At 47.8% G+C, this 26470-nt stretch overlaps 1 protein-coding gene across 1 annotated transcript in view; it reads right to left on the minus strand.

Moving 5' to 3' along the window:
• Positions 1 to 8398: 8398 nt before the first annotated feature.
• Positions 8399 to 26470, minus strand: part of LOC311329775 (disks large-associated protein 4-like) — a gene marked incomplete at its 5' end in the record, with an annotated part of 28871 nt that continues 10799 nt past the window's right edge. Inside the window, 7 exons of the mRNA XM_084461690.1 lie at positions 8399 to 8953; positions 9255 to 9407; positions 9590 to 9681; positions 10463 to 10914; positions 13000 to 13094; positions 13560 to 13987; positions 24902 to 25115. Coding sequence (XP_084317816.1) covers positions 8732 to 8953; positions 9255 to 9407; positions 9590 to 9681; positions 10463 to 10914; positions 13000 to 13094; positions 13560 to 13987; positions 24902 to 25115 — 1656 coding nt within the window. The 3' untranslated portion in view covers positions 8399 to 8731. The remainder of the gene's footprint in view (positions 8954 to 9254; positions 9408 to 9589; positions 9682 to 10462; positions 10915 to 12999; positions 13095 to 13559; positions 13988 to 24901; positions 25116 to 26470) is intronic.

Below are 26470 nucleotides of genomic sequence, written 5' to 3' on the forward strand. Positions count from 1 at the left end.
AGCCTGTCCGGAGAGATTTCAATTGCCACCTCCGGCGGAGCTTCTCAGGCATCCCTGTGGAGGTTGGGGACATCAAGCATGAGTGGTCGGTGTTCAAAGCCTCCATTGCTGAAGCTGCGGCTGGGAGCTGTGGCCTGAGGGCCATAGGTACCTCAAGGGGCGGTAACCCTCGGACACCGTGGTGGACAGCGGTGGTCAGGGAAGCCGTCCGACTGAAGAAGGAGGCCTTCCGGGATATGTTAGCCCGGGAGACCCCAGAAGCAGTTGCAGGGTATCGACTGGCCCGGAGGGCTGGGGCTTCGGCCGTGACCAAGGCAAAGCAGCGGGTGTGGGAGGAGTTCGGAGAAACCATGGAGAAGGACTTTCGGTCGGCACCAAAGTGTTTCTGGAAGACCATCAGACACCTCAGGAAGGGAAAGCGGGGGACCATCCAAGCTGTATACAGCAAGGAGGGGACACTGCAGACCTCAACTGAGGAGGTTGTTGAGCGTTGGAAGGAGCACTTTGAGGAACTCCTGAACCCGACTAATCCACCCTCTACGATCGAGGCAGAGCCGGAAGATGATGGTAGGTCGTCAATTTCCTTGGAGGAGGTCACTGAGGTAGTCAAACAACTCCACAGTGGCAGAGCCCCAGGGACTGATGAGATCCATCCAGAAATGCTGAAGGCGCTTGGTGTAGAGGGGCTGTCTTGGTTGACACGCCTCTGTAACATTGCGTGGAAGTCTGGGTCAGTGCCGAAGGAGTGGCAGACTGGGGTGGTGGTCCCAATATTCAAAAAAGGGGACCAGAGGGTGTGTGCGAACTATAGAGGCATCACATTACTCAGCCTCCCAGGGAAAGTTTACTCCAAGGTGCTGGAAAGGAGGGTCCGGCCGATAGTCGAACCTCAGATCGAAGAGGAACAATGCGGATTTCGTCCTGGTCGTGGAACTACCGACCAGCTCTTCACTCTCGCAAGGATCTTGGAGGGGGCTTGGGAGTTTGCCCAACCTGTCTACATGTGTTTTGTGGACTTGGAGAAGGCTTACGACCGGGTCCCTCGAGAGGTCTTGTGGAGGGTTATGCGGGAGTATGGGGTGAGGGGGTCCCTACTTGGGGCCATCCAATCCCTGTACACCCAGAGCGAGAGCTGTGTCCGGATACTCGGCAGTAAGTCGTCTTCCTTTCCGATGGGGGTTGGCCTCCGCCAGGGCTGCGCTTTGTCACCAATCCTGTTTGTGATTTTCATGGACAGGATATCGAGGCGTAGCCGTGGGGAGGTGGGTTTGCAGTTCGGTGAGCTGGGGATCACGTCTCTGCTTTTTGCAGATGATGTGGTCCTGATGGCATCAGCTGCCTGCGACCTCCAGCACTCTCTGGATAGGTTCGCAACTGAGTGTGAAGCGGCTGGGATGAGAATAAGCACTTCTAAATCTGAGGCCATGGTTCTCAGCAGGAAACCGGTGGCCTGTCCGCTCCGAGTAGGAAATGAGTCCTTACCCCAAGTGAAGGAGTTCAAGTATCTGGGGGTCTTGTTCACGAGTGAGGGAACCATGGAGAGGGAGTTTGGCCAGAGAATCGGAGCAGCTGGTGCGGTTCTGCAGTCGCTTTACCGCACTGTTGTGACGAAAAGAGAGCTGAGCCAAAAGGCAAAGCTCTCGATCTACCGGTCTATCTTCGTCCCCACCCTCACCTATGGTCATGAAGGATGGGTCATGACCGAAAGAACGAGATCACGGATACAAGCGGCCGAAATGAGTTTTCTCCGGAGGGTGGCTGGGGTCTCCCTGAGAGATCGGGTGAGAAGTTCAGTCATCCGGGAGAGACTCGGAGTAGAGCCGCTGCTCCTTTGCGTCGAAAGGAGCCAGTTGAGGTGGTTCGGGCATCTAGTGAGGATGCCTCCTGGGCGCCTCCCTAGGGAGGTGTTCCAGGCGTGTCCGGCTGGGAGGAGGCCGCGGGGTAGACCCAGGACTAGGTGGCGGGACTACATCTCCGCACTGGCCTGTGAGCGGCTAAAGATTCCCCAGGCAGAGCTGGTTGATGCTGCTAGGGAAAGGGATGTCTGGGGCCCCCTGCTGGAGCTGCTGCCTCCGCGACCCGACCCCGGATAAGCGGATGAAGATGGATGGATGGATGGATGGATGGATGGATGGATGGATGGATGGATAAGATAATCTTAAAATCAATTCTAAAAATGACAGGTAGCCAGTGTAGTGACTTTAAAACTGGTGTAATGTGGACCCTCCTTTTGGTGTTAGTGAGAACATGCGCAGCTGCATTCTGTGTTAGTTGTAGTTGACTAATCGATTTTTGGGGGAGGCCAGACAGGAGGGCGTTGCAGTAATCTAGTCTGCTGGTTACGAAGGCATGAATTAGTCTTTGCAATGTGTCTAAGGTGACAGAAAGAAGTTCGTGTCACATTCTTTATATGGGGCTCAAAGCTAAGATCGGAGTCCAATACTACACCTAAGTTTCTGATCAGGCATTTGGTGTTGTGTCAGTGTTTTTAAATACATTGAGAGTTTCTCCCTTTCACCTTTATCACCAATAATCAATAATTCTGTTTTTTCAGGGTTTAGCTGTAGGAAATTCTGTGACATCCACACATTTATATCAGCAATACATTGAATCAAACAGTCAACTGTACTGTAGTCAGGGGGTGTCGTCAGCATAGCTATGATAGCTAATGTTGTTCCTTCTCATGACGTCACACCCACACTGTTTATAATGCTGTTTTCATTGCTCTTGGTGGATGTTCCTTTCTCTTTGAGCCCAACTTTGCAAACTCGTAACCTATTTGGAATAAAAGTAACCAGCTTGGACTTGCGAAGATTAACCTTGGCATTCTCGACTACTCTTTTCTTAATTATTAGAATAAATCTATAACAGGTGGCAGAGTGAAACTGTCGGGAGGGGGTATAGGGTTTGAACATGGCCTGGAGGTAGGAGGGGGCTGTTCCTTTCATTGCCATGTAGGCTAGTAACAGATGGAGAGAGAGAGAGAGAGAGAGATAGCTCAGTCACTGTCTTCTTCAGGTGCCACAGGTTCTGCCACAGGCTGCCTGACAATTTCATAGCAATATTTACCAATCTTTACAAATACTTTTTAATATAGGCCTAGCTGTTAATCACACTTAGGTGTATAAGTGCTGAATATGAGTAAATTTAGCAACCAAATGTATATGACAGTTAGATTTTCGCTGGTTAAGCTATGAACAGGTGTCCATAAATCATAAGAGACAGAAGCGAAGGTTCATGTCTCTCTTCGCTTGCTTGTATCTGAATCAGTGAACGTTCTTGGAGTCATTTTTTACTTGAATTAGGGCACGGTTTCCCGATCTAACCATCTATCCCAGCTGATGCAGGTAGCAGACGGAAAGGCGCTGTATTCGTCTGAGGATCCATATGTGGTGGCAGCTAGCCTTGCATCACCAGACTTTTACATAAACTCTGTACACTAGACATGTTTTGCACAATCCAGGCATGCTAGGAACATACTGTACCTATACACTTTTTATTTGCCCTCTTCTATACAGTAGTAAACTCTTTCCAAGTCGTTGGAGGTTATTTGTTTGTGTTTATAGGCAATTTGGCGCTACAAGTTTAAAGAAAAGTACAATTCATGAAGATGTCTTTTCTGCGGTGCTAAAAACACGCGTCAACGTATTCCTGCTTATTCTATACAGTGGCCTATCGATGGTAAACCGTATAAAATACAGTAGGAAAATAATAATAATAAAAGCTATAGGCTATTTTGTGACAAGGGCAGTGGTCTTTCTCTCAGAAATCTTGTCCACAGCAGTTTTCACCTGGCGTGTGAGGGAAAAATCGCCATGTTTTAAAAATACACCCAGGTATATTTAGGCCTACTTAAACATTCATTGTTTCTAAAGTATGAAACGTTGCCATGTTGCACTGAAAACTTGAGCTCCTCACTGTCTCCGATGTCCAGGTGAAGCGGTGCTTCAGAGACTTGAATCTGTTCGCTTGATCGTCCTCCTCTGCAGCTGACACTTATTAATGACAAATTAGCTTTGAGTCTCACGCCCCTTCTCCTAAGAGAAAGGCGATTCGCCAAATAAAAAGTGATTGACAACCGTTTCAGGCTAAATTCGTTTTTGATTGACAAGACGATTGTCAGCCTCTGATTGGCCAAAGTAAAAATTGATTGACAGTTGACCCTCCCCCTCGTAGTCTCCGGGTCTGCAGAGATGCCCTTCTCCTGGAGAGTGATCACAACTGTAACCACCTCGGAGAAGAGGCTTTCATCTTTCGTAAAATGGCTTCACCTCGGTGAATAACGAAATAATATTGTCTGTAGATGCGGTAATGTAGACCGAGTGAAAAGTCTATGGCGCAATGAATGGTCACTGATTCTGATACCAGCCCAGAATAGAACTTGGACCAGGGCTGGAACCTGCACTTAGCCTACCCTCTGAGCCATGAGCTCAGATGCTGTTTTGTTTTTCATATGCAAACATCATTCTAAACTATCATTCAACATAGTTTAAAAGCTGGCTACCAGCACGGGTAGCCTACAGTGGAACTAATGACCCATGATGTTCTACCTGTAGGCCTACAGCAGGACTGGAACCTGAACTTCCCCTCTGAACCATCACAGAATTCTTAATGCATGGCTTTGAGACATGAAAAACAGGACCTCCGTCCCTTTTCTATATCTTCTCTTCATTGGACATTATTATAGGCCTATCACTCAAAATGTTCATCTGCTTCCCATGATTCCTATGGTGTAAATATCTAAGCTGTGACATTTATGCTTCTTGAGACAGAGCTGTCTGAAGCTGGCCATGCTTTCCTCATATAGAATGAATGGTGGTAAGCTACTTAGGAGAGGAAAACCATAGCATAGCCTACCCCCATTCACAAAAATAGTGGAATGTTCAGAACACTTTAGCGGCAGTTGGTACTTTCAAATGCAAAGGCTACACGTTTTCTGTTTCATTTATGTCATCAATACCCACTGCACACCAGCACTACAGGGCAGTAGAAATTGCTCATAAACCTACCTACCACCACTTACTTCACCACCTGGGTGTGATTTTAACAAAGAAACTGACATACACACGTTATTCAAAGTCACAATTCTTTATTCCCTCATAAGAAATCACCTCCACACAGTGTCTAACTACCTTGACATAACAGATAAATGCCCCCTTTATCAGTAGAATGTGCTTAGAAGGTAGAAGGTAAAGTACTTTGCATTGTGAAGTAATGACCATCAACTGTAGGCCTATCTGCGTGTTTTTTGTTTTGCTTGTTTTTGCATTGATCTTCTGAGGGAAGAGTAGCTGGTGGTTAGCCTACTAATTATGTTTATTTATAGAAAAGAAAATGGATGATCAGGGAAATGTAGCCTATGTTCTGCCCCATACCCTGAAGAGATTTTATGTGTCCATGTGTGATTTTTTTTTTTTTGAGTTTTTCATTGAGTTTTTCATTGTCCAAAGTGTCTTAACATGATCCGCTTCTTCCAGCCTTGTGTCCACTATTATTAGCCCTTTATAACTTTATAGGAAGAACTGGTTGGTTCACCCATGGAGGATCCTTGATTAGACCGCGCTCTCCTGGGAGGCAGACCCAGGCTCCACACGAGGGAGAGAGGGAGACTGAGGAGCATGAACTGGAGGCTGAAAAAACAACCTTGACAGTGAAACTTAATTTATCTTCATGTCAATCTCCAGTTGAAGACACTCATGCAGAGATGCTGTAAAGAGCTCAAGAACACCAACATGAATACTGTGTCAAGGAGATGGAACAGAATTGTTGAGTGCATCTTTGGATGATGAAAGGCCTGCTTTACAAGGCCATGAGCAAATATAGGGACCGTTTGAGAAAAGTCAAATGTTTATGATACATCTGTAATATCAGCTCAAGGCCTAATATTACTCAAAGTGATGAGTGCAATCACATATAGGAGCAGCAATGATGATGACAAGATGTAACAAAGGGATGTTTAATGTTTTCTTTGGACAATGAAATGTACATGTCCATTGTTGATGTATCACAAATAAACAAGTATAACAACAAAATCAACACCCTGGTGCTGCTTCAGCTTTGACAATTCTAATTCACCTACTCTGTGTAATTTAGAGCTAAATACACACAATTGGGTGGAGCAGCACTGTAATACAAATGTTGGCCACAAGGGGGAGAGCCAGCTCTTCAAAGGGACAAGAAATGGTGAGACCTCTGCTGCTGACTGGCCTCCTCCAGAAACACCCCCTAGCCCAGCCAATATCTCCTAGCCGAGCTGACATGAAAGAACCAGACTTGTATTGCTATAAGACGTGTGGTAGAAGCTCTACCGAGCCATGTGTTAGAGTGGCTGAAATATTATCCAGAGGCAATTTTAGATTTGGAGTGCCATTGTGGCTTGGTACTAGGGGTGTGGTTTGGTTTCTGGACTAGGCCAATCAACACACTAATATTACACATCGTCCATAAGTGGAATATTATCCCTGCACCCAAAATCTCCAACAAAACATCCCCTTCAGTGTGAACGTGTGCATTGCCCCATGTAGATTTAAAAACAGGAGTGGTGTAAGCATGCGCTTGTACACCAATCATGCCTTTAAATCTTTGTGGGACAGAGGATAACAGCAGACCTCAAGAGACAAGTGTGGAGATTTGGGACATGGTGTATAACCAATTTAAGAAGCAAAACATTTTGTTAGTAGAACAATTATTTAAAATACTATGTGATAGTGTAATCTCTCAATGATGGTGAAATGTTGTCAACTCAATGCAATAGCACAATAGTCAAATATATTCAGCACCACAATTTTCTTGCTTCGAGAATGAGAAACTCTTGTGGGTGGTCGAGTGCTGATTGACTGCCTGCTAAAACAATCATCAAAAATGTCTCATACAAAACTCAATTCATTAAAAAAAATGTACCGTAGTCCCTGAATGTCACCATTGTGCCTCTGTGAACAGGGATGAGGTCAAGCTGCCATTCACCAGATTTTGACCACTTCTTGAGCAGTCTGAATGTAATAGTTCTTGATTAACACAAAACCGTAATTGCCAAATCAACCGTTTTGTTTGTTCATATATTCTGTAAGCAGATGAATGTGACACTGTGTGAACAGCTATGTTCATACAACATGATATATATATATAAATATTTATAGATTGGTCATTATACATTTCTGAGTGGTTAAGGCTTTGTCCAATCAAGCAGTGGTTAAGAATCTTTTCTTGTTCATTAGACAGTTGGTTTGTTAAGTGACTGACACTCACCCTGAGAATAATAAGCCTGGTCCGAAAACAACCCCTGCCAGATAATCCTAGCCTGGGCGTGAATACCCGATGAACTTCTAACAGCCCAAATGGAGGGATAGGTGCGTCCTGTGAGTCCATAGGGACTTAGGTGGCTGGTTTGGACTGGGCACCAGGATCATTATATTATTGCTTACTCCATTTGCTCGCCAATACCACTGTATGCTAAGCTAGCACGGGGTCATTCAGAGGCCAGTCTTTATCAGCAGAGTGGGAGCGTGCAGCTGGCTATCCACCTCACTCATCACTCTTCCTTATTCAAACAGAGGTGGTGCTGTTGGGAGCCCATTTATGTGCATTTGAGTTGACTTGATGGGAATGCTTTTATAAACAGTGGCGCACGTCTTGGTCCCCTGCGTCACGCCAGGGTGCGCTGAAGGTCAGACAGAACGGCCAGGAAAAGAACGAAGAAAAAGAAAAGAGGTGAGCCGACGTGGATCTGGGAGATTGGAAGGTGCAGTCATCGGGTTAAGTTTTTCAATGTATACCGGCCCATACATTCCTTTATAGCACACATCAACTGGCCATAGTTATATCCATCTGCCCCAAAACAAATGTAAGACTTAAATCATGGCTCTTCACAGACACCGGACAGTGTAGTGTGTGTGTGTGCTTGTGAAGGAGAGGAGTGTGAGTGATTGCATCAGGTGTGAATATCATTTGAAGGTAAATGTACTTGGTCTATAAAAAAAACTACCTTACTGAACACTGACCTTGTCTAACAATCTGGTAAAGAACATTAAAAAATGAACATGGTAATAACCAGAGTGAGATATATATCTATAATATATATATTTATATATGCTACCGTCTTCCTCTGGTCCTCTGAGTATATCAACACCATCTCAGAGACCATATTACACAATAAAGCTTACACACCACAACCGATGGGTGGCAGTCCTAATACAGAGAGCACAGGAAGACTGTAGACGGACAGTGAGTACACCTGTGTGTGTGTGTGTGTGTGTATGCGTGTGTGTCTCCTGAGTGTGTGCGGTCACTCAACTCGTAAACCAGGTAGCTAGCACCTGCCTGCAGACTCCGAAGTGAGGGGTGAGAGAGAGTAAACTTGTGATACCAAGATTCTTCAGCTCACAAGGAAAAGGACGTCTTTATCCAAGATACTTGCACATTTAAGACAGTCTTGATATATTTCAGAAGATATTATAATATTAATAGTAATAATAATAACAATAATAATAATAACAATAGTAATAAAAGTCTGTTGAGGTTTTGCCATGGCAGCCAGGAGGTTGTTGGCATTGTTCAAGTAAGAGTTTCCTCAGTCCTGTGCTCTCTTCAGTCATTCTCCTGTTCTTCTGCTGCACTGCCAACAGAGGCCGCTGTACCCCCCGTGTGTGTGAATGTGTGTGTGTGCGTGTGTGAGGATGTTCCTTCATAGGGAGCGGTGGGGGGGGGGGGTGTGTGGCACCAGTGCGGTTCCCTCTCAGAGCCTGGTCTGGGCCTCGGGGACGTAGATCTCGATGCTGTCGGCGCTCTCCGTGGCAGAGTTCTGTCGCGCCGACGCCGCCCGCTTGGCGGCGAGCAGCCGTTTCCTGGCCTCCTGCCGCTGCTTGTCCAGCGCAGAGTCCACGCTCCGGTCCTTCCCGGCCGCCAGCTTGGGCCTGAACGTCTTCTTTGGCACGGATGCTGGGGGCTTCTTATCCTCCTGACCAACGCACCGAGAGAGAGAGAGAGGGAGAGGGGGGGAGAGGGGGATAGAGAGAGAGAGAGAGAGAGAGAGAGAGAGAGAGAGAGGGGGTGGAGAGAGAGAGAGAGAGAGGGAGAGAGAGAGAGAGAGAGAGAGAGGGAGAGAGAGAGGGAGGATCAGGAGAGATGAGGCGGCTGCATGTGCCAGCCTCGCCGTGATGGCGCACGCCCAGGCTGTCGGTCTGCTTTCTAACCTCATCACTCCCAACTCAGAAGGTTTTGTGTGTGTGTGTGTGTGTGTGTGTGTGTATTCTTTATACCTTCTTCTCCTGCTTCTCTGGGAGCTGCCAGTTGTTGGCTTTGAGCTGGTAGAGCTCGTCGAACTTCATGCTGATGTCCTCGATGGTGAGCTGGAGCAGGTCCCAGAAACCGGCCAGGTCCTGCGCCGTGGGCCGTGGGTTGGACTTCACGTTCTGACACGGGGACAGGGGTCATAGGTCATACTTTTGTCATGCAGGCGATTCAACAACAAGGTCCTGGAACAGCTCAATCTCTGGCGGGCTGCCTCTATGGCCAGACAGCAGAGGAGGAGAGCGCTGGCGTGCAAGTGTGTGAGGTCGCGTAGCGTTTCACCGGGCCAGGGTTCTTAACTCACCAGGTTCTCGTTGCAGAGTCCCCTGAACTGCTGGAACTTCTGAGCCATGAGCAGCTGGGCGCTTCCCACCGCGCTGCGTACCGTCCCCAGCACTGGACAACAGGGAGAGAGAGAGAGAGAGGGGGGACATCCGTCACAACCTGGACCACGATGACAACTGAGCACGCACAATGTCACGATGCCAGACAGGAGAGAGGGACATGGTGAGGTATCACGACTCTGTAGGTAGACAATGCCTTCTTCAAAAGCCGGGGGAAAAAGCAGCGGCAGTGGGCAGTGGTCAGGTTGCTTGACATTTACGTTGGGTTCGTTCCTGTCCTCGAGTCCCCTTGACTTAATAACCTCCCAGTATTCATTTCTATCCCCTTTCAGGCGGACCAACTACAGCCTTCGAAAATCATCTGTTATTCATTCAAACGCAGTCTTAAGAGGCCGCTAATGAGCTGGAGCCCGAGCCTCTGTTCAGCCTGACATTAGCATGAGAAAGAGTGGGTGTGTGTGTGTCTGTGTGTGCGCGGGCGCGCGCCTGCCTCTATCTCAAGTATAGCCTGAAAGCCAGACTTTTCACGATGCAGTCTGACAGGCCATGCTGCTGGCTGTTAGTGCTAACTACCCGCCCCGTCACCTCCGCAGATGTCTCACAGCGCCTCTCGCTCTCTCCAGGCCTCCTGGACGGACGAGGACATCGCCGTTTCAGTTTTGACATTTCCAAAAACGCCAGGGGCCCCGACAAAGTGCTGAAGGAAAGCTTGTCTGAGCGAACTCTAGGGCTGTGCCTAAAATTCTCTAAAAACCCTGGCCTGCGACCGCCCCTCGGAACTCGACAGCGAACGGAGAATTCCCGAGCTAAGCCCCGCCCCTCCCAGGCCTTACCCTCCTCTGATATCTGGTTGTCTTTGGTCTCCTGCTCCATCTGCTGACACCAGCCCTCCATGCGGGCCGTCTCCGCCTGCAGGAGCTTCAGGAACCAGCTGCCGTCCCGGGGGCAGGCGGCGGGCGTGCCGGGCTGGGTGGCGGGCGAGTCGCCCTGGCCGCCGTTGCCGCTCCCTAGGCTGGGGTCCGGGGGCGGCAGCGAGGAGGGGTCCAGCGCCGGGTCCAGGCTCTCGGGCGGCGAGGACGACGAGGAGGCGGCCCTGGCCGGGACGGGGGCGCGCTTGGGGGGCTGCCGCGCGGCAGCGGAACGGTCCTCTCCGTTGGCGGCGGGGGCGGGGTCGACAGGCTCGCTGCTGTTACAGTTGGCTGTGTTGTTTTCTGAGGGAGGAGGGGCGTCCTGGGTCTCGGACTCCGTGTTCTGTCTGGAGGCCATGCTGCTGGCCCGGCTGAGTCTGGAGACGGAGAGAGAGAGAGAGGGAGGGAGGGAGGGGGGGGGAGAGGAGAGGAGAGAGAGAGAGAGAGAGAGAGAGAGAGAGAGAGACACACACAAAAGTTTATATCAAGCTATTAAAGCACTGGGTCAGGCCTTCCTCAAGTTCCCAGTCATCACTGTGATGCGATTTGACAGATACACATTAGGACATGAGGGGTTGCCTAGAGAGCACATTAGATGCAGAGCAAAGTCAGAGGTAGCCAACACAGTGTGTGTGTGTGTGTGTGTGTGTGTGTGTGTGTGTGAGTGAGTGAGTGAGTGAGTTAGTGAGTGAGTGAGTGCGTGCGTGCGTGAGTGCGAGAAAGAACAGGAGCACAAGCTCAAAGGCAGACAGACTGCTGGCTTTCAGAGAGGAAGTGGGAAATACAGTCCAACAAATGTGATTAGAGTAAATTACACAGCGCTAGGCATTTTAAATGGCCAGTTTGTAATCAACGCATCCCGCCTCCACTAGGGCCAAAACAAGAGCTGGGGGCCATCAGTCAGGAACAGACTTCACTACGCTAGGCGAGCCAGGCTATGCTACCCTGCTGCCAGCCAGGCTTCACTATGCTAGGCTAGCCAGGCTATGCTAACCTGCTGCTAGCCAGGCTTCACTATGCTCGGCTAGCCAGGCTACGCTAACCTGCTGCCAGCCGCGTCATTTTTTTCCCCAACCAACTTCTGCCATAACTCGCGGGGGCGTGGTTTTCATTGGACAACCCTAACCCTAACCCTAACCCAATGAAAACTCGCGGGGGCGTGGTTATGGCAGAAGTTTGTTGGTAAAAAAAATCACGCCTGCCAGCCAGGCTTCACTATGCTAGGCTAGCCAGGTGGGATTTCTGTCCATGGGAAAAAGTGTATGTCTAAGTTACAACAAGATGGAACCTTGAAAGCATTTGTGTTTACGCGCACAGTATTTATTCGGTTTGAAAAATCCCTCCGATGCTCTAAGCAGTCAACAAAGGAAGTGTTTTGGTTGTCATCACAGACTTATAAACCTCAATCTGTCCATGGGAAAAATATTTTTCCAGCAGATGTCTTAGTTACAACTAGAAATGGTGTTCAGAGAGCACAGACCTCCACCCCTTAATGCATTTCGTGGCTCTGTGCATCGCCCCATGCTACACCCCTCCACCGAGTTTCATGAAAAGCGGTCTGGTAGTTTTTGCGTAATCCTAGTCCAAAAAATGAATGGCGGTGAATGGCCGGCCCGGCCGTGTTTGGGCGGCTCATGGACCGGCACTGTGATTCGGATCGTACGTACTGTATGTATGTACACATGCTACCGAAAACATCACCTCTCATCATGCGCTGTCGCTCGGACCAAGGTAACAATACTGAACTAGGAAAGCAGTTTCATGTGGGATTTATCCTGCTGCTAGGCAGGCTTCACTATGCTATGCTAGGCAGGCTACGCTAACCTGCCTACAGTCAAGCTTTAGTATGCTAGGCTAGCCAGGCTATGCTAACCTGGTGGCATGAACTGCCCACTGACATCAGGACAGCAGAGTAGCTACCCATCTTTTGCCACAGGCTCAAAACTCATCCCTTCAAGAAGTACTACAACCATCCTCCCTCTTAAGCACCTATTTTATTTTTAGTTTGCTATTCTTGCACTTTGCCTTTAGCACTAGATTATGCTCTTAGTCACTTGTTTTAGAAAGGAGATGCACTTGTGAGTTCTGGCAAATAGTAGTACATTGGCTTTATCTACATTAAATGCTATTATTCTAAGTCACTTTGGATAAAAGTGTCACCTAAATGATTAATGTCATGTAAATGTAATGTAACCTGCGGTCAGCCAGGACGCTGATTGCTGGATGACCTTGGCTACGGCTTCAACCACACAGGCTACAACCATGCCAGGAACAAAGGAATCAGGGTCACCGAGTGGTTGTGAGTGTGTGTGTGTGTGCGTGCGTGTGTCCTGGACAAAGCAGAATTGCATAAACAACACAGAAACATCAGTTCTTAGTAGAGGAGGAAAATGTAAAATCCTGCTGCTAAATAAATAAATGGGGTGAAAGGTTGTTTAAAAGGTGAAAGGTTGTTTACTCACGGCCTGCCGTTCTCCACCTGCACTCCAATCGACTGGAACTTTAAAGGGGTCAAAGGGGGTGGATCCTCTCTTTGGATTGGCAGAATGCAGTCCACCTGTCAGTCACATGACAATGTCAACTACAATAGGCCTAATCTACACCTCCAGTCTAAATATGACAGGCCTACAACTACACCTCCAGTCTAAATACGACAGGCCTACAGCTACACCTCCAGTCTAAATACGACAAGTAAATACCTCCAGTCTAAATACGACAGGCCTACAACTCCAGTCTAAATATGACAGGCCTATAGCTACACCTCCAGTCTAAATACGACAGGCCTATAGCTACACCTCCAGTCTAAATACGACAGGCCTATAGCTACACCTCCAGTCTAAATACGACAGGCCTACAGCTACACCTCCAGTCTAAATATGACAGGCCTACAGCTACACCTCCAGTCTAAATACGACAGGCCTATAGCTACACCTCCAGTCTAAATACGACAGGCCTACAGCTACACCTCCAGTCTTGCATGACGGTGACATGAACTCAATCAGATCAAATTGGGGGTTCTCACCTGAATGCCGATGGAGGAAAGCTTCCTCTTCGGCGCGGTCTCAGTCTGGGGAGGTTCTGGGGCAGACGGGCCTAAACTCAGGGTGTCATTCTGCTGGGGCTGGGGGGGCAGGCTGGAAGGGGGAGGAGGGTCCCGTGGAGCAGGGACCGGGATGGGGGCAGCAGCTGGGGCTGGGGCAGGAACCGGGGCCGGGAGCCCGATACCCTTGGCCAGGCTGCCAGTGAGGGTACTGCAGAGGCTGTCCGAGGAGTTGCTGCGTCCTGACTGGCTGTTGGCCTCACTGTGGCGGTCCGGTCCGTCCAGGTAGGTGTCTTGGGCCGACTCGGTGCTGCTCTGCACCGTCACCGAGATCAGGGGCTTGGAGGCGGTGCGTGGGGGGATCGGCGGAGGGGCCCTCTGGCTCTTACTGGAACTGATACACGTAGGAACTGCAGACAGAGGAGAGGAGGGGAGAAGAGGAACACTAACGTTAGGGGAGTCCAAGAACCAAGAGAGATATGAGACACCGAGGATAACAAATGATTCACTAGATCTGGTTGTTTTGTTTCTGACAGGAGGCTGTGGCGAACAGCACTGTAATAGACAGGAAACGAAAATCAAAACTGACCACATGCGGTAGAAAGAACAGGACTACAATACTACCTCCTCTTCAGGTTAAATAGAACTGAGGCGACGGAGACCAAACTCAAAACAATATACCAGTTGTATAAATCTAAATCTCTTTTTTCCAAACAACATGTCCTAAATGTCGTTTTTTCCTTGCCTAACATAACAGCGTGGGGTTCCACGTTTCCTGAGAACCTGCTGGTTGAGTTCCGCTGACGTCAGGCAGCATGTCCCAGGAGGCTCCCCGTTATCTGCCAGCCTTCCCAGGCAGGCTCTCAGGGGACTGGTGGGTAGGGATGGGTATCAGGAACCGGTATTTTTTGGTACCGGTACGTCATTGGGTCAGTACCGAAATATCCATAAGCTCATGGACAAACGGTGCTGCCGGTGTCAGATTGTTATTGTTTGTTTGTCTCTGGAGGATGCAAGACACAGGGAGACACGAGCCTTGTTGAAGAGGCTGAGGGTGGTGCCCAGGAAGAGGAAGGAGTTGATCGTGGACTCTGGGGTGTCATTCAGTGTGATGGGGGAGGGGGGCTGGTTTATTCCTGAAGTCTACAATCATCTCCACTGTCTTGAGAGCGTTGAGCTCCAGGATTTAAGCCGCATCAGGACAGCAGCTGGTCGATCTCCCACCTGTAGACGGACTCGTCACCCTCAGAGATGAGTCCGATGAGGGTGGTGTCGCCCACAAACTTCATGAACTTGACAGACTGGACTGCTGAAGAATGTAGTGAAGGGCCTTACTTATTACTGCGTCGTCCACAGACCTGTTTGCTCTGTAGGCGAACCGCAGAGGGTCCAGGAGTGGGTCCGTGATGGATTTGAGGTGCAGCAGAACAAGGCGCTTAAAGACCTTCATTACTACAGAGGTCAGGGCGACGGACCTGTAGTTATTTAGGCCGGTGATCTTTGCCTTCTTGGGGACAGGGATGATGGGGGAGGTCTTGAAGCAGGCTGGCAGACTCAGCAGACTCAATCACACAGCACAATAAACTCTGATGACTTGCACTGAATGGATCAGCCAGGGTTGCATAATCCTAACTTTTTTCCAGTGTCTGCTTGATTTTGCTAGGCTACTATCAGCTATAAGCCTAAACAATGATGAAATCAGCCCAAACATGATTAAATCATGGAAATACTCAGCTAATCTGTAGTACTAAAGGTCACATTTGTAATCTACAAAGGAGCAGGAGGATAATGTTACTCATTTGGACAACAAGAGAGGTGACGTGCTTGCCTCCGCACACGCAACTTCAATACGCGTCAACTTCAAACATGCCTTTTTTATGGCTTTTCTTTTGAATGGCTCAAGATCTACCAGCATAGCCTCTGCGACCTACTGGTCGATCGTGATCAACGTATTGGGCACCCCTGCTGTAGGGAGATGACAACAGCCCTTAACCCCAGTTCCCACCCACCTTCCAGAGGGACATTATCAGACACCCTCATACCTGCTTGGCATGCAGTTGAATAGAGAAACATAGGTGAGCTTGCCAATGTGTAAAAAGAAGCCATAACCAGCAATGGCTGGACAAGTATCACACAGGATCACTATATTACAGTGACAGTCCGCTATGTAAATGAAGGCCAACTGAGACAGAAAGTCCCATCGACCCAGGCAGTGTATGAGTCCCAAAGTGGTAGAGTAGTATCAATAAGAGTATCGTTAAGTATCGGTATCGATAAGCAATATCGGAATCGATAGTGGTATCGATAAAATCCTAATGATACCCATCCCTACTGGCGGGTGTGGAGAACCAACCATCGCCACGCTGAGCCTGACGCAGGCTCACAACCTGCTGCTAAGGAACAAAAAAAAACAGGCCGCTGCTATGGGCTCTGATGACGGTCATCAGACGCCATCTATCAACAACACACCTAGCTAAATGAACTACAATCTAGCTCTACTAAACAGAGTTGGTAAGTCACTAGGTAGGTATTAGCCCAAACAGTCGTTCTTTTTTCTCCACTTCTACCTTCATCTAGCCTGCGAGTGCAGACAGCTAGCCGGGGCATCTGATAGGCTGATATTTGATATTTAAGACTTAATACTGCAGTAATCAGCTCTGGTTTTGTGATGGGACGCTATGGACGTACCTATAATCTTCAGATAAGAGTCTGTTATGACCACACACACACACGCATGCACGCACACACACACAGCCTTGTGACACACACACACACAGCTTTGTGACGGGACAGCGTTCGCTAGACTAAAGATCAATTGGCCTCGCCTGTTGTATAAGATAGAGCACATACTGAGTTTGATCCACAGAGACATGATCCACCACCACCAGCCCGGCGGCCCCCGGCAGCTGTGATGCCGGTGCGGTACGGGCGGACCAGCTGGCCGGGCTCTGGTTCGCAGCCAGGCAGTGCGAGCGGCGGTATGGGGGCGGTGCCGTGCCCTGGGTCCTTCCTGACCGCCATCGCAAGCTGACTGCAGAGCTGCGGTGGCTGGCGCACAGAAGCTATAATGAACCTGTGGCCAGGACACAGCGTCCATAACGAACCAGAGGACATTCAAAAGGCCAGGAGGGAGGTGGGGTTTTATTTTGTGTGGATGCCGTTTCAACAGACGTCTGGCTGGGTGGAATCAACGTTAACGTCAAAGCGCAGATGAGAACGCAGAGGAAATGGAGGAGGAAACTAAGTGCTATGCAGAGCTCCCAGCCTGGCCAAACCAGCACCCTGGCTAACGTTACTGCCTTCAAGCTTCCACGCATGACCAAGACAATTTATTACCCGTTAATCATTTAACCCGAGAAGTAGCTTAACGCACTGCCATGACTACCACCACCACCAAACAGTATTTCTGAAATGACAGCTTAGAGCAGACAAGCGGTGGAAAGTACAGCGCTTGACAACGTGACTCATTTCTCTGTTAGTGCATCCTGATTTAATCTCATGGAGGTGTGGGTTAGCTTACGCAACCATTGCACTGCCATTGGCCTGTACAATGAAGGCCCAAGCCCTGGAGAGAATGGTACAGGTCACTGGTGAAGAAGTGTGAGTGAAACAAAGGCCACTACTTAAAGTAGGGATGCACCGATGCATTGGCCGAACATCGTTATCGGCCGATGTTGGCCTTGTTGACTGCCATCGGCAAATAAAATGACATTCACCGATGGTAGTGGCCGATGTTATGTCGCAGCAATTACGTCTTTTTTTGTTGCAAAACGTAGCCTACCAAGCTGCAGATTCGGAGAAGATCCGTGACGTAACGCCGCAAATGCACGTGTAGCTTGCTTTCAAATTAAAGTGAAATAAAAATCGGCGTTTTGGAACCAAACACTTCATTTCTTTGTTTCCCTGGCACAAAAGGGGGAATCAAAATTTTATAAAATAAACATCGGCCATCGGCATCAGCCATCGGCTGGGATTGTTATTTTAAACATCGGCATCGGCCCAGAATTTTGCAATCGGTTCATCCCTAACTTAAAGACCTACAGCGTATGAAGTTCGTACCTGGAGTGGAACTAACAGAGGAGCAGGCAGTCACATGTTCTGAACTACGAGCACAGTAGCAGTACCATCATGAGGAGGACGCAGACTCAAAATACAGACGCTTTTAAATGAATAAGATCATTGATCCTCCTTTGTATTATTGTATTATGTGTACATGTTTTCATTATAATATTAAATGCTTTTATCTGAATGCCACACCTGAAGTTCTCTAAGTACTAAGCTATTCTACTAGGCTGCTTGTTTCTAAGTTCTAACGTGACCACCAACCAGCTTCATATTCTGGGAGTGAAGCAGTTTCCATTAGTATCCAGCAGTCTTCCATCTGTATCAGACAGACCTAACACTGTTGCTTGTCATCAGTTATGACTCACAGACAGGGCTGAAAATTAACACCCGCCACCGGCGGGTAAAATTTCCATTTGGCGACTAAATTTCGGAGGCTATCCGCCACACTAGCGGGTAAATGTTTGTACCAATAGTCATGTAATACATTATGCGTGCGATGTCGCCACATCCATGCCATAGACCGGCGTTGTTTGTTGTGTGTTGCACTTAAATAGCTCCCCCGCTGCACCAAATAAAGTTTCAGTCACATGACTGTTGCGGAGCCTCGCACACTAGGAGAGACTGGAGATGCGAGGCTACTCGCGCACAGAAAATCGTTCCCATTTACCTCAGAGGACGCGCGCTACTACAGTCAACACCTACAGTAGATGTGTACCATCCTGTCTCTGGGCTTCCATAGCATACCAAGCCACTGTTTCTCAGAAGGGATGTCTTTGATCGCTTGTCATGTATCTTATAAGCTCTGAAGACGGTACTGGTTCCTCCTTAACTGACTTCACTGGTCATCCAGCTCAGGTTTAACTTTACATGATGACAGGCTGTGAATATGTTACTGTATATGTATTTTGTTCAAACACACAAAGACCATGAGGTTAAGGCTCGGATCATCTTTATCTCATATTTGTATAGGGTTAGGTAGTTATGGATAATTCTACACCGTGGAAGTGAATGGAAAAGTATAATTTAATTTCTATGAATTGCAATGTTTCTAGGCATCGAATTAAACTATTCAATTTCAATTATTTGAAATTTTACTTTGGCCTCTTCCTTAAGCATGTATTCAACACAATACTATTATTTGAATGAAAAGTACTGAAACAGATGTATAATGTGACAAAAAAGGCAATTTATTATTTTGGCCAGTAAAAAATATACTTGGCCGGCGGATTTTTTCATCTACCAGTCCCCTTGGCAGGTGAGCCAAAAAGTTAATTTTCAGCCCTGCTCACAGAATCAGTCTCTCACTAGGTCTAACACCATTACACCACCACACACAAACACAGTAGTGGGATACCCGCTCTCTTAGTAGCCAGGGCCACACAGGCGATCTCACACGTTCAGCACTAATAGCTGCAACAGGCCTGGTCCGGGCAGCCGGCCAGCCAAGGACAAAAGGAGTCATTTATTCCCTGAGAACGAGACAGCATTCCTGAAATGCCCAGCGTAGATCCCATAAGTTCATTAATGTGGCGTGTTGAGCCCCGAGTACAAGCCCTTCACCCATGTCATGTTGTGTATTTCACACGTACGCAGGTCTTGTAATACCATACCAGACACCCTCACACACTGTTTTCAGACAGTTTGAGTCTCCACTAAAGCAAACAAAACATGTGATACTAATCCTACAGAAATGCCAAATGGGAAAAGAGGGATTCGGTAAGTGTTAGGCCCAGGATGTCATTATCCAACCACATAGCAATAATGGAAAAATGTGTATCATTCAATTGTTGTCACAGATGCTCCCTGCACAGCCTTCATCCACTCCACGACGTCATTGTGAAGTCAATATAGTATATAAGCCAATATAACCCCATATAAACCGATTGGTGTCGTAGGGATTCCTGCAAAACCAATGAATTGCCAGGATTTGAGAAACAGATTTTTGCTGGAGATCTGCAGCATGCAGTAACGTAGTTAGCGTAACTTACGTAGCGCATCAGTGAAAGAACTCTCATGGGTCTGGCGTTGAGACTATAGCGTCATGTCCAGGGGGTGTACTTGTACATCAAGCTGCCACATGCTAAGGAATCAGGAGATAGGCTCCTGCCCTATGGGCCACTAGGCTTGAGGCTACTTGCTTTTCCAGACCAGCAAAGTGTTGGTGCCGCAGTCGAACCAGTTTTCCCTGTCCCGAGAACTGGCTCTTTTGCTCTCTAAAGCACGAAAAACTGGTTCGAGATTAGGCACCAGCTCCAAAACAGTCCTTTTCTGCCTCAGTGGAAAAGTGTGTACACTTGTATTGTACACACGTGTGTTGGATGTGGGTTGTGAAGCCTGCGTGCTCGCCTCTACCTTCATGGGCCTGCTGCTCACGCCAGGGGGGAGATCACCACAAACCCCACCATGACTCTGCATTTGGGCGTGGGCGTTCTAGAACTGATCAGAACCAACAAGTATCCATGTTGACAATCCAAAAAGAACTGTGAGCTAGCTGCGCTTTGTTGAGCTGCTGGCTGATGGTGAGAGTCAGGCCATATGAATAATGGTGCACCACCATGGGTCAACTCCTCAGCGAGTTCTCCCCCACTTCCCGGGGTTGATCTGGATCCCAAAAGCACTTAACATCCATTACAGTCCTGTCAACACACTGATGATCATCACATGTTAACCCAATTGGATCACTCATTGAGAGCAATAGAGAGCAGCGATCTCAGGATACCCTCTGGTCTGCCTCTCTCAGCATGGTATTTCATTACCACTAAAGGGCCGTCGCACAGCTGGTTAAAGCAGGGCCAGAGACAGCACAACAGTACAGCGAGTAATTCACTCACGCCCCCCTCGGTAATCACAGTTTTAACAGTCCTCCCTGGCTCCACTCCATCCAGGGACAAGCTATGGAAATGGGAACATCAGTGAAAACAATAGGACAATAGAACCTGACGCCGAAAGACCTGAAGCACAAGAGTGGGTGCATCACTGGTTACCGGTAAGAAAAAAAGCTCTGCGGTCGCCCAGGTGTTGAATAACATTTGGGCTCATTATAGTGGAGCCCTCAGCGTCACAGCAGGGGAGGAGCCGGCGCAGGATTGGCCGTTTCTCCACAGAGGCTCCCGCATGGTGATGAGCCGAATCAACACTGCACACTCAACACCCCAGGGAGGGTAATGTAACATTAGTCCCTGGGAGTGAACTCTGTGTGTGTGTGTGTGTGTGTGTGTGTGTGTGTGTGTGTGTGTGTGTGTGTGTGTGTGTGTGCACCCTGACACTGCAGGTTTGGCTGAGGCTCCTAACAGCCTCCTCTCCAGGGGGATTAGCAGTATTACTGTGACAGTAAAGCTACAGGGTGATAGGCTGCTAGAGAACTGGCATGACGGTGGCCTGGGCGACCCCAGACTCACAGTTGAAGATGAGAAATGTTGCTGACAGTCAGGGAGGGAAGCAGAGAGAGGCGGCAGACCGACTGGGTGGATGGGAGACCGACTGGGTGGGTTGGGCAGGACCGAATATTCAGACAGACAGACAAGCTGCCACTCCAGTTAGTGGACAGGGATGGGCTAATGCTGCCTCAGCACACACTGACAGGAAAAGGAAACCACACAAACATCAGCATAAAACATGCTGTCTGGTAATAACAAACTATAGTAAAACTTCTCAGTGGAAAGCAGTTTCGCTCTCCGCTAAGACTCACAAGATTATTCAGACTCTATCCTTCTCCTTTACTCAAGAGTATGGGCCTGCCTTAGCTGGTTAGTGAAGAGTGATTAATTTCTCCTGATGGGTAGTCGGGTACTGAGACGCTTAAGATGACAACGTCCTGTGGCGTTTTCCAGTCCGGCCAGAGGGCTTGGTGCGAGCATGGGTGAGAGAGAGCCTCGTTGGCTGATGCCAAGACGCTTGACAGGACCTGCTCTTCTGGGATCAAGAGCTGGGGTGGATGGGAGCTCGGGGGTATAATTTTGTACAGCCACTCAAAATTGTTCAAGGTTTTCAGACAGGTGTGGTCCTATCCACAGTCACACATGCACATCTCAATTAGCCTAAAATCCCTGTAATCCAGTGGGAGGAAACATCCAGAAGCCCTCTTTAGACACAGACCCCCTCATCTAAGAGTGGTCACAGCTAAATAATAGCTTTAAATGGCCGAGACTCCTCAGGCCGTGGAGTAGGGATTGAACTGTGACACCATGAATGTGGTCATGTGGGACATTCTTGTGACCCTGTTCTGGTCACTTGAAAATGGATGAGAAGATCACGTTGATGATTACATGCTACCTTGTATCATTTAGGAGAGAAAAGGTTTGGCCTACATCACCACCAGCTTTTTATCCAGCATAATGCTATTAAATCACTACCCTGTCTGGTACACAATGGGTTAATCATCCACCTCCTATAATGACTAACAACTCCCTCCGATTCATCTGTATGATAGCATAGCACTCTATGCTAGTAGCCATCGGAAGTCACATCGTGAAACTATCTACAGTGAAACCGCCCATGAATCACCAATGATCTCATCAATGAGAGTGAGAGTGGAAGCCAAACACCATGTTTGGTAGGTGACTCAGTGTCTGTGTATGACTATGTGTTACCTGATCTCTGTGAATGGGCATCCCAGTGAATCACTGGCATTTGCCTAAAATTATACAACTGGAGCCATCCCTTCCATTTGAATACTTGAAAGCCATAATGCACCAAGTAGACATGAGAGCGTTCTCATTATATCTTACTACAAGCTGGATTTGTTACTGTACGCTGTGTACACATCCAACGAGATGGCAATAAGATGCTCAAAGACTGAGGAGAGAGATGAACGCTTTCAGAAACACCCAGCTGTCTTGACAGCAGAGCATTTCAGTAAGCACACAACAGGAAAACTGCTCAATTATTGATCCTCCTCTCTAGAAACACCGCTTTTACTAACCACAAAGAGACCCCGCAAGGGACAGTGCCCCCAAAATAGACACTCAACAGGACACGACAAACACTTTAGTTGACGATGCCGAAGGGTCATCCTCAGGTGGAAAGAATCTGAGCTACTCTTCAATCTTAACTGAGCTGGTTTGCTGGCTAGCGAGTTTTCTTGATGTTCTCTAGACTATTTGACAGGGTGTACGTTAGTAGATAGCCGGCTATAGCTACCACCAAACACAGATCTCGGTTCACCTGGGCTAGATTAACGTTAACGTTATCATATTGTTGTCTGGGTCTCTGCTGCTGGTCATGCTTCGGTAATCGACTCGGCGGTAGCGTTGCGCTGACAAAGAAACACGAACCATGCCAATAAAACCCCCAAAATGTAAATTGTAACTAGCAACCGGGGCTAATCTGGCGTTAGCTAGCCAGCGTCACGTGGTTAGTGCCAGCTGGAGACCGTGTGCGTCGTGGTTACGGTTACGCCACTCCGCTGTCTGGATGCTAGCTAGGCTAACTGATGATAGCCTAACGTTAACTCTTTGTTGTAGCTGTCTGACCATTATAAGATACAGATATGTAATGAAATGTAACGTTAACGGTCAACTCAACTGAGCAAGCTAGATAGATACATGCTTGCTGGCTGCCCCATGCCCTAAATCTTGCTATCTATAGCTAATGATAATTAATACAATAACGTTAGCCATCGCTTGACTGTTTTCAGGGCTGTGTTATATCGGCTAGACTAGCTAGTGCTACAGCCATCCCTGTCTGAATGGTCCACGTTTGGTAGACAGCTCTGGCTAGCTTAGCCTAACGTTAGCCAACTAGCTTGCTATACCGCTAACAACGTTTGGTCCCAGCAACAGATTCAAATTTCACACGTACAAGCGGAAAAATCTTCAAGCTTACTGTCATAGAAGTGTGAGGCAATTAATCCGTGTTTTCCGCTCATTCATTAATCGTTGTATTGATGCCCGAGGGGAGACAGACGTTAATCTGCCACTAGATTGTTCTCAGCGCTGCTTGGAGAAAGGAATGATGTGTGCAGCAGTACACGCCCTAGACAACAGAGGATTGGAGCCCATGTCCTCTAGGCAGATGCATTCTACAATGCCATTGGATGCCTTTAGTCTTCAATCTCATCGATCACGAAAGTGATTGGTTCATTGTTTTGTACACGTTCGATCGTAAAACCGCATCACTGATTGGACAAGTTGATTTCTGTGTTTTGGCCATGGGTTTTGGCACACCGAAAGCAGCGCCCGGACCATCTCACAAAGAGGGAGCTGGCTCTGCTCATCCGACCGGCACCGCACCGTATGAGCAAACTTTTTCAAAATCATAATATTTATTTGTCCCACCCAAGTAAAACACATTGAGCTTCCAAATAATTATTATATGTCAACATGACAAACCTTGGTCCCTGAGACACATATGAGAAACTGTAAACTAGCATCTGTGTTATTATTTCACTGATTATTTCTTGTCCATAGTCATCAAACAGCTGATTATAATTTATAACCAAACTGTAAGTTAACATTATCATCCAAAAGAGATTTTTCAAACACCCATCTCATTCAGCTAGAATATGTCAAGCACGCAGTCCCCTTTTACCACCTACTCACTTAGCCCACAAGCCTGGGGCAAGCTTCTAGGAAGAGGCTGCCTTTGTTCATCAAGAAGCCTGCATTCATGCGTTCATATGGCACAGTGAGCTGCACGATGTTCAGACTCAGCTCCTGTAACCTTTTAACCCGTTGGAATTGTTGCTGACTGAGTGGCCTTTTATGAGCCCTGAATGTGTTTACAACAGTGCAACACCATACTAATAAAGCCTTGTAGACTGTAGGCAACTTGCACAAAACACATTCAAGAAAAAAAAAAAACACACATTTAATGTTTCTCTTTAATCGACTCATTCTGTGTTTATGTTTGTTTTGGAAGGATAATGTTTGGTTGAATTCCAAATGTGTGTGTGTGACTGTGTGACTGTCAGTATATACCCTCATGTTCAGTTCCTTCTCTCCCTGCTTACGGGCATGGACAAACTGTAGCTACACAATGTGTGTCTTGTTGAGCCTGCTGTGCTGTATCTTATATGCAAACCAAATGATCCAGGAAGGACAGTGCACACATGAAACATGCTTTTCTCATACAAAACTATTCAAATGAAGTCGCTCCAGTTAATCACAAATCACGCTCCATAGAGCAAGGCACATTAGAGCTAAGCCCCAGAGTCAAAAGAAATGTCCCATGTGGAATAGAGCGTAATTAGTGACACAATCATTGTCTTCGTCTGCCCCCGCCCCCCCCCCCCCCCCTCCTCTCATGAGTAGCATACTCACTGGAGCTGGAGATGTAGGCGCAGCCCGCGCTGGTGGGGGGCGGCGAGTCCGAGTCAATGGACGCCGTGTCCTGGGAGCAGCCGGCCTGGATGGCCCGCAGGTAGCTGTGGCTGCGCGACCGGAAGCAGGTGGGCGTGGGCAGGTCCAGCGCCTCCACCGCCTGGGACTCCGCCTGGCAGCAGGGCATGGCATAGCCACAGCCCTGCGCACACATCTGAAAGGAGGAACAGGTGTGACTCGCCGGGGGCCCGGCTGAGGAGGAGATATGGGACTACTTCTGGACTACTTCTTCGCCCCTTTTGTCTGCGAGAGTGGCGGGGAGACGATGGCGGCCGGTTTGAGGCAGCGCGCTGCGGGGGTGTGTGTGGGGGTGTGGGAGCGGGGTGTGAGGCAGCCTCGCTGCCAGATGGTGAGGAATATTACAGAGCTGTTAAGATTCACCAAATAAACTCCAGGGGATGCATTCCCTGCCGCCAGAGGATGACAGCTCCAGGAGTCAGTAGACAATACCCAAACGTGCATTTGTTTATCAGAATCACTGATCATGATGAAGATATATCATAGTTTTGAGCTTTTTTTTTTTATTTTTAGTACAAATGTAAAATCAGTGTACAGCCAATCACCATGTGTAATGGTTAATCAGAGGTAAGAGAGCAGGCAGTAGGCCAAAGTGTCACAGTGTTATACATGCCAGGAGCTGCAGCAGCCACAGAGAAACCACTTCATAGAGAGGTGAGGTCTGATGTCACCTTGTAGGGTGAAAGGTTAGCATTGGCGTCTAAAACCCCTATGGGAAAAATGAATGGCATTTGCGAAAAATGCAAAATAAATTAAAGCTGCTTCGCAGCGATGAGGCGGGGCCAGGCAATTTCCGACAAGTTTAGGAGCAATAAGCGAGAGAATAGGACAACAAGAAAGTTGACATTCCAATGTTCATTTTGTACATTCATATCGTAAAACATTTGTAAAACATTTTGATGCGTTGTAAGCTCGATTTTGATAATTCAACAATCTGGTCAATGAGTTTGTGAATTACAGTCTGAAGATCCAGTGTAGCAAGTTGTGTGGTGTTAATTGATTGAAAAATGTTGGATGAGATATGTTTATTAATTTTTACAGGTTTTGTTTGCTTTTCTTCATAATTGAACATTAACTTCAGCAGCTGTGTACTCAGTCAGTTGCCAATCAATCGATTTAGTCATTGTAATCCTCGGCGGGGGTTGGGTAGGGTTGCCAACAGCGATGTCTCCGATTCGTGGAGCTTGTGTTGGATTATGGGTAACGTAGTTTTCTCTGTATGAAGTGTTGGTTTCAGAGGACAGAATTAAACATATTTTAAAAAATTCAATTTTTGAGATAAAATTCTAAAAAAAAATCATACTACATCTTGGATATGTGGCTAATGTTGTCACTTTTTATGAGGATGATCAGCCATTGATTTGGCGAGAATAAATAGGAACTATATACAGAACTGTTAACAGTAAAACTTTTTGATGTGCTGTGGGCTCAATTTTTCATATTTCAAAAATCTGTGAGGATCGTTTGGTGAGGACAGTCTGAAGATACAGT

The sequence above is a fragment of the Borostomias antarcticus genome (genome assembly GCF_949987555.1).
Source record: "Borostomias antarcticus genome assembly, chromosome: 3".
Classification (NCBI taxonomy): Eukaryota; Metazoa; Chordata; class Actinopteri; order Stomiiformes; family Stomiidae; genus Borostomias; species Borostomias antarcticus.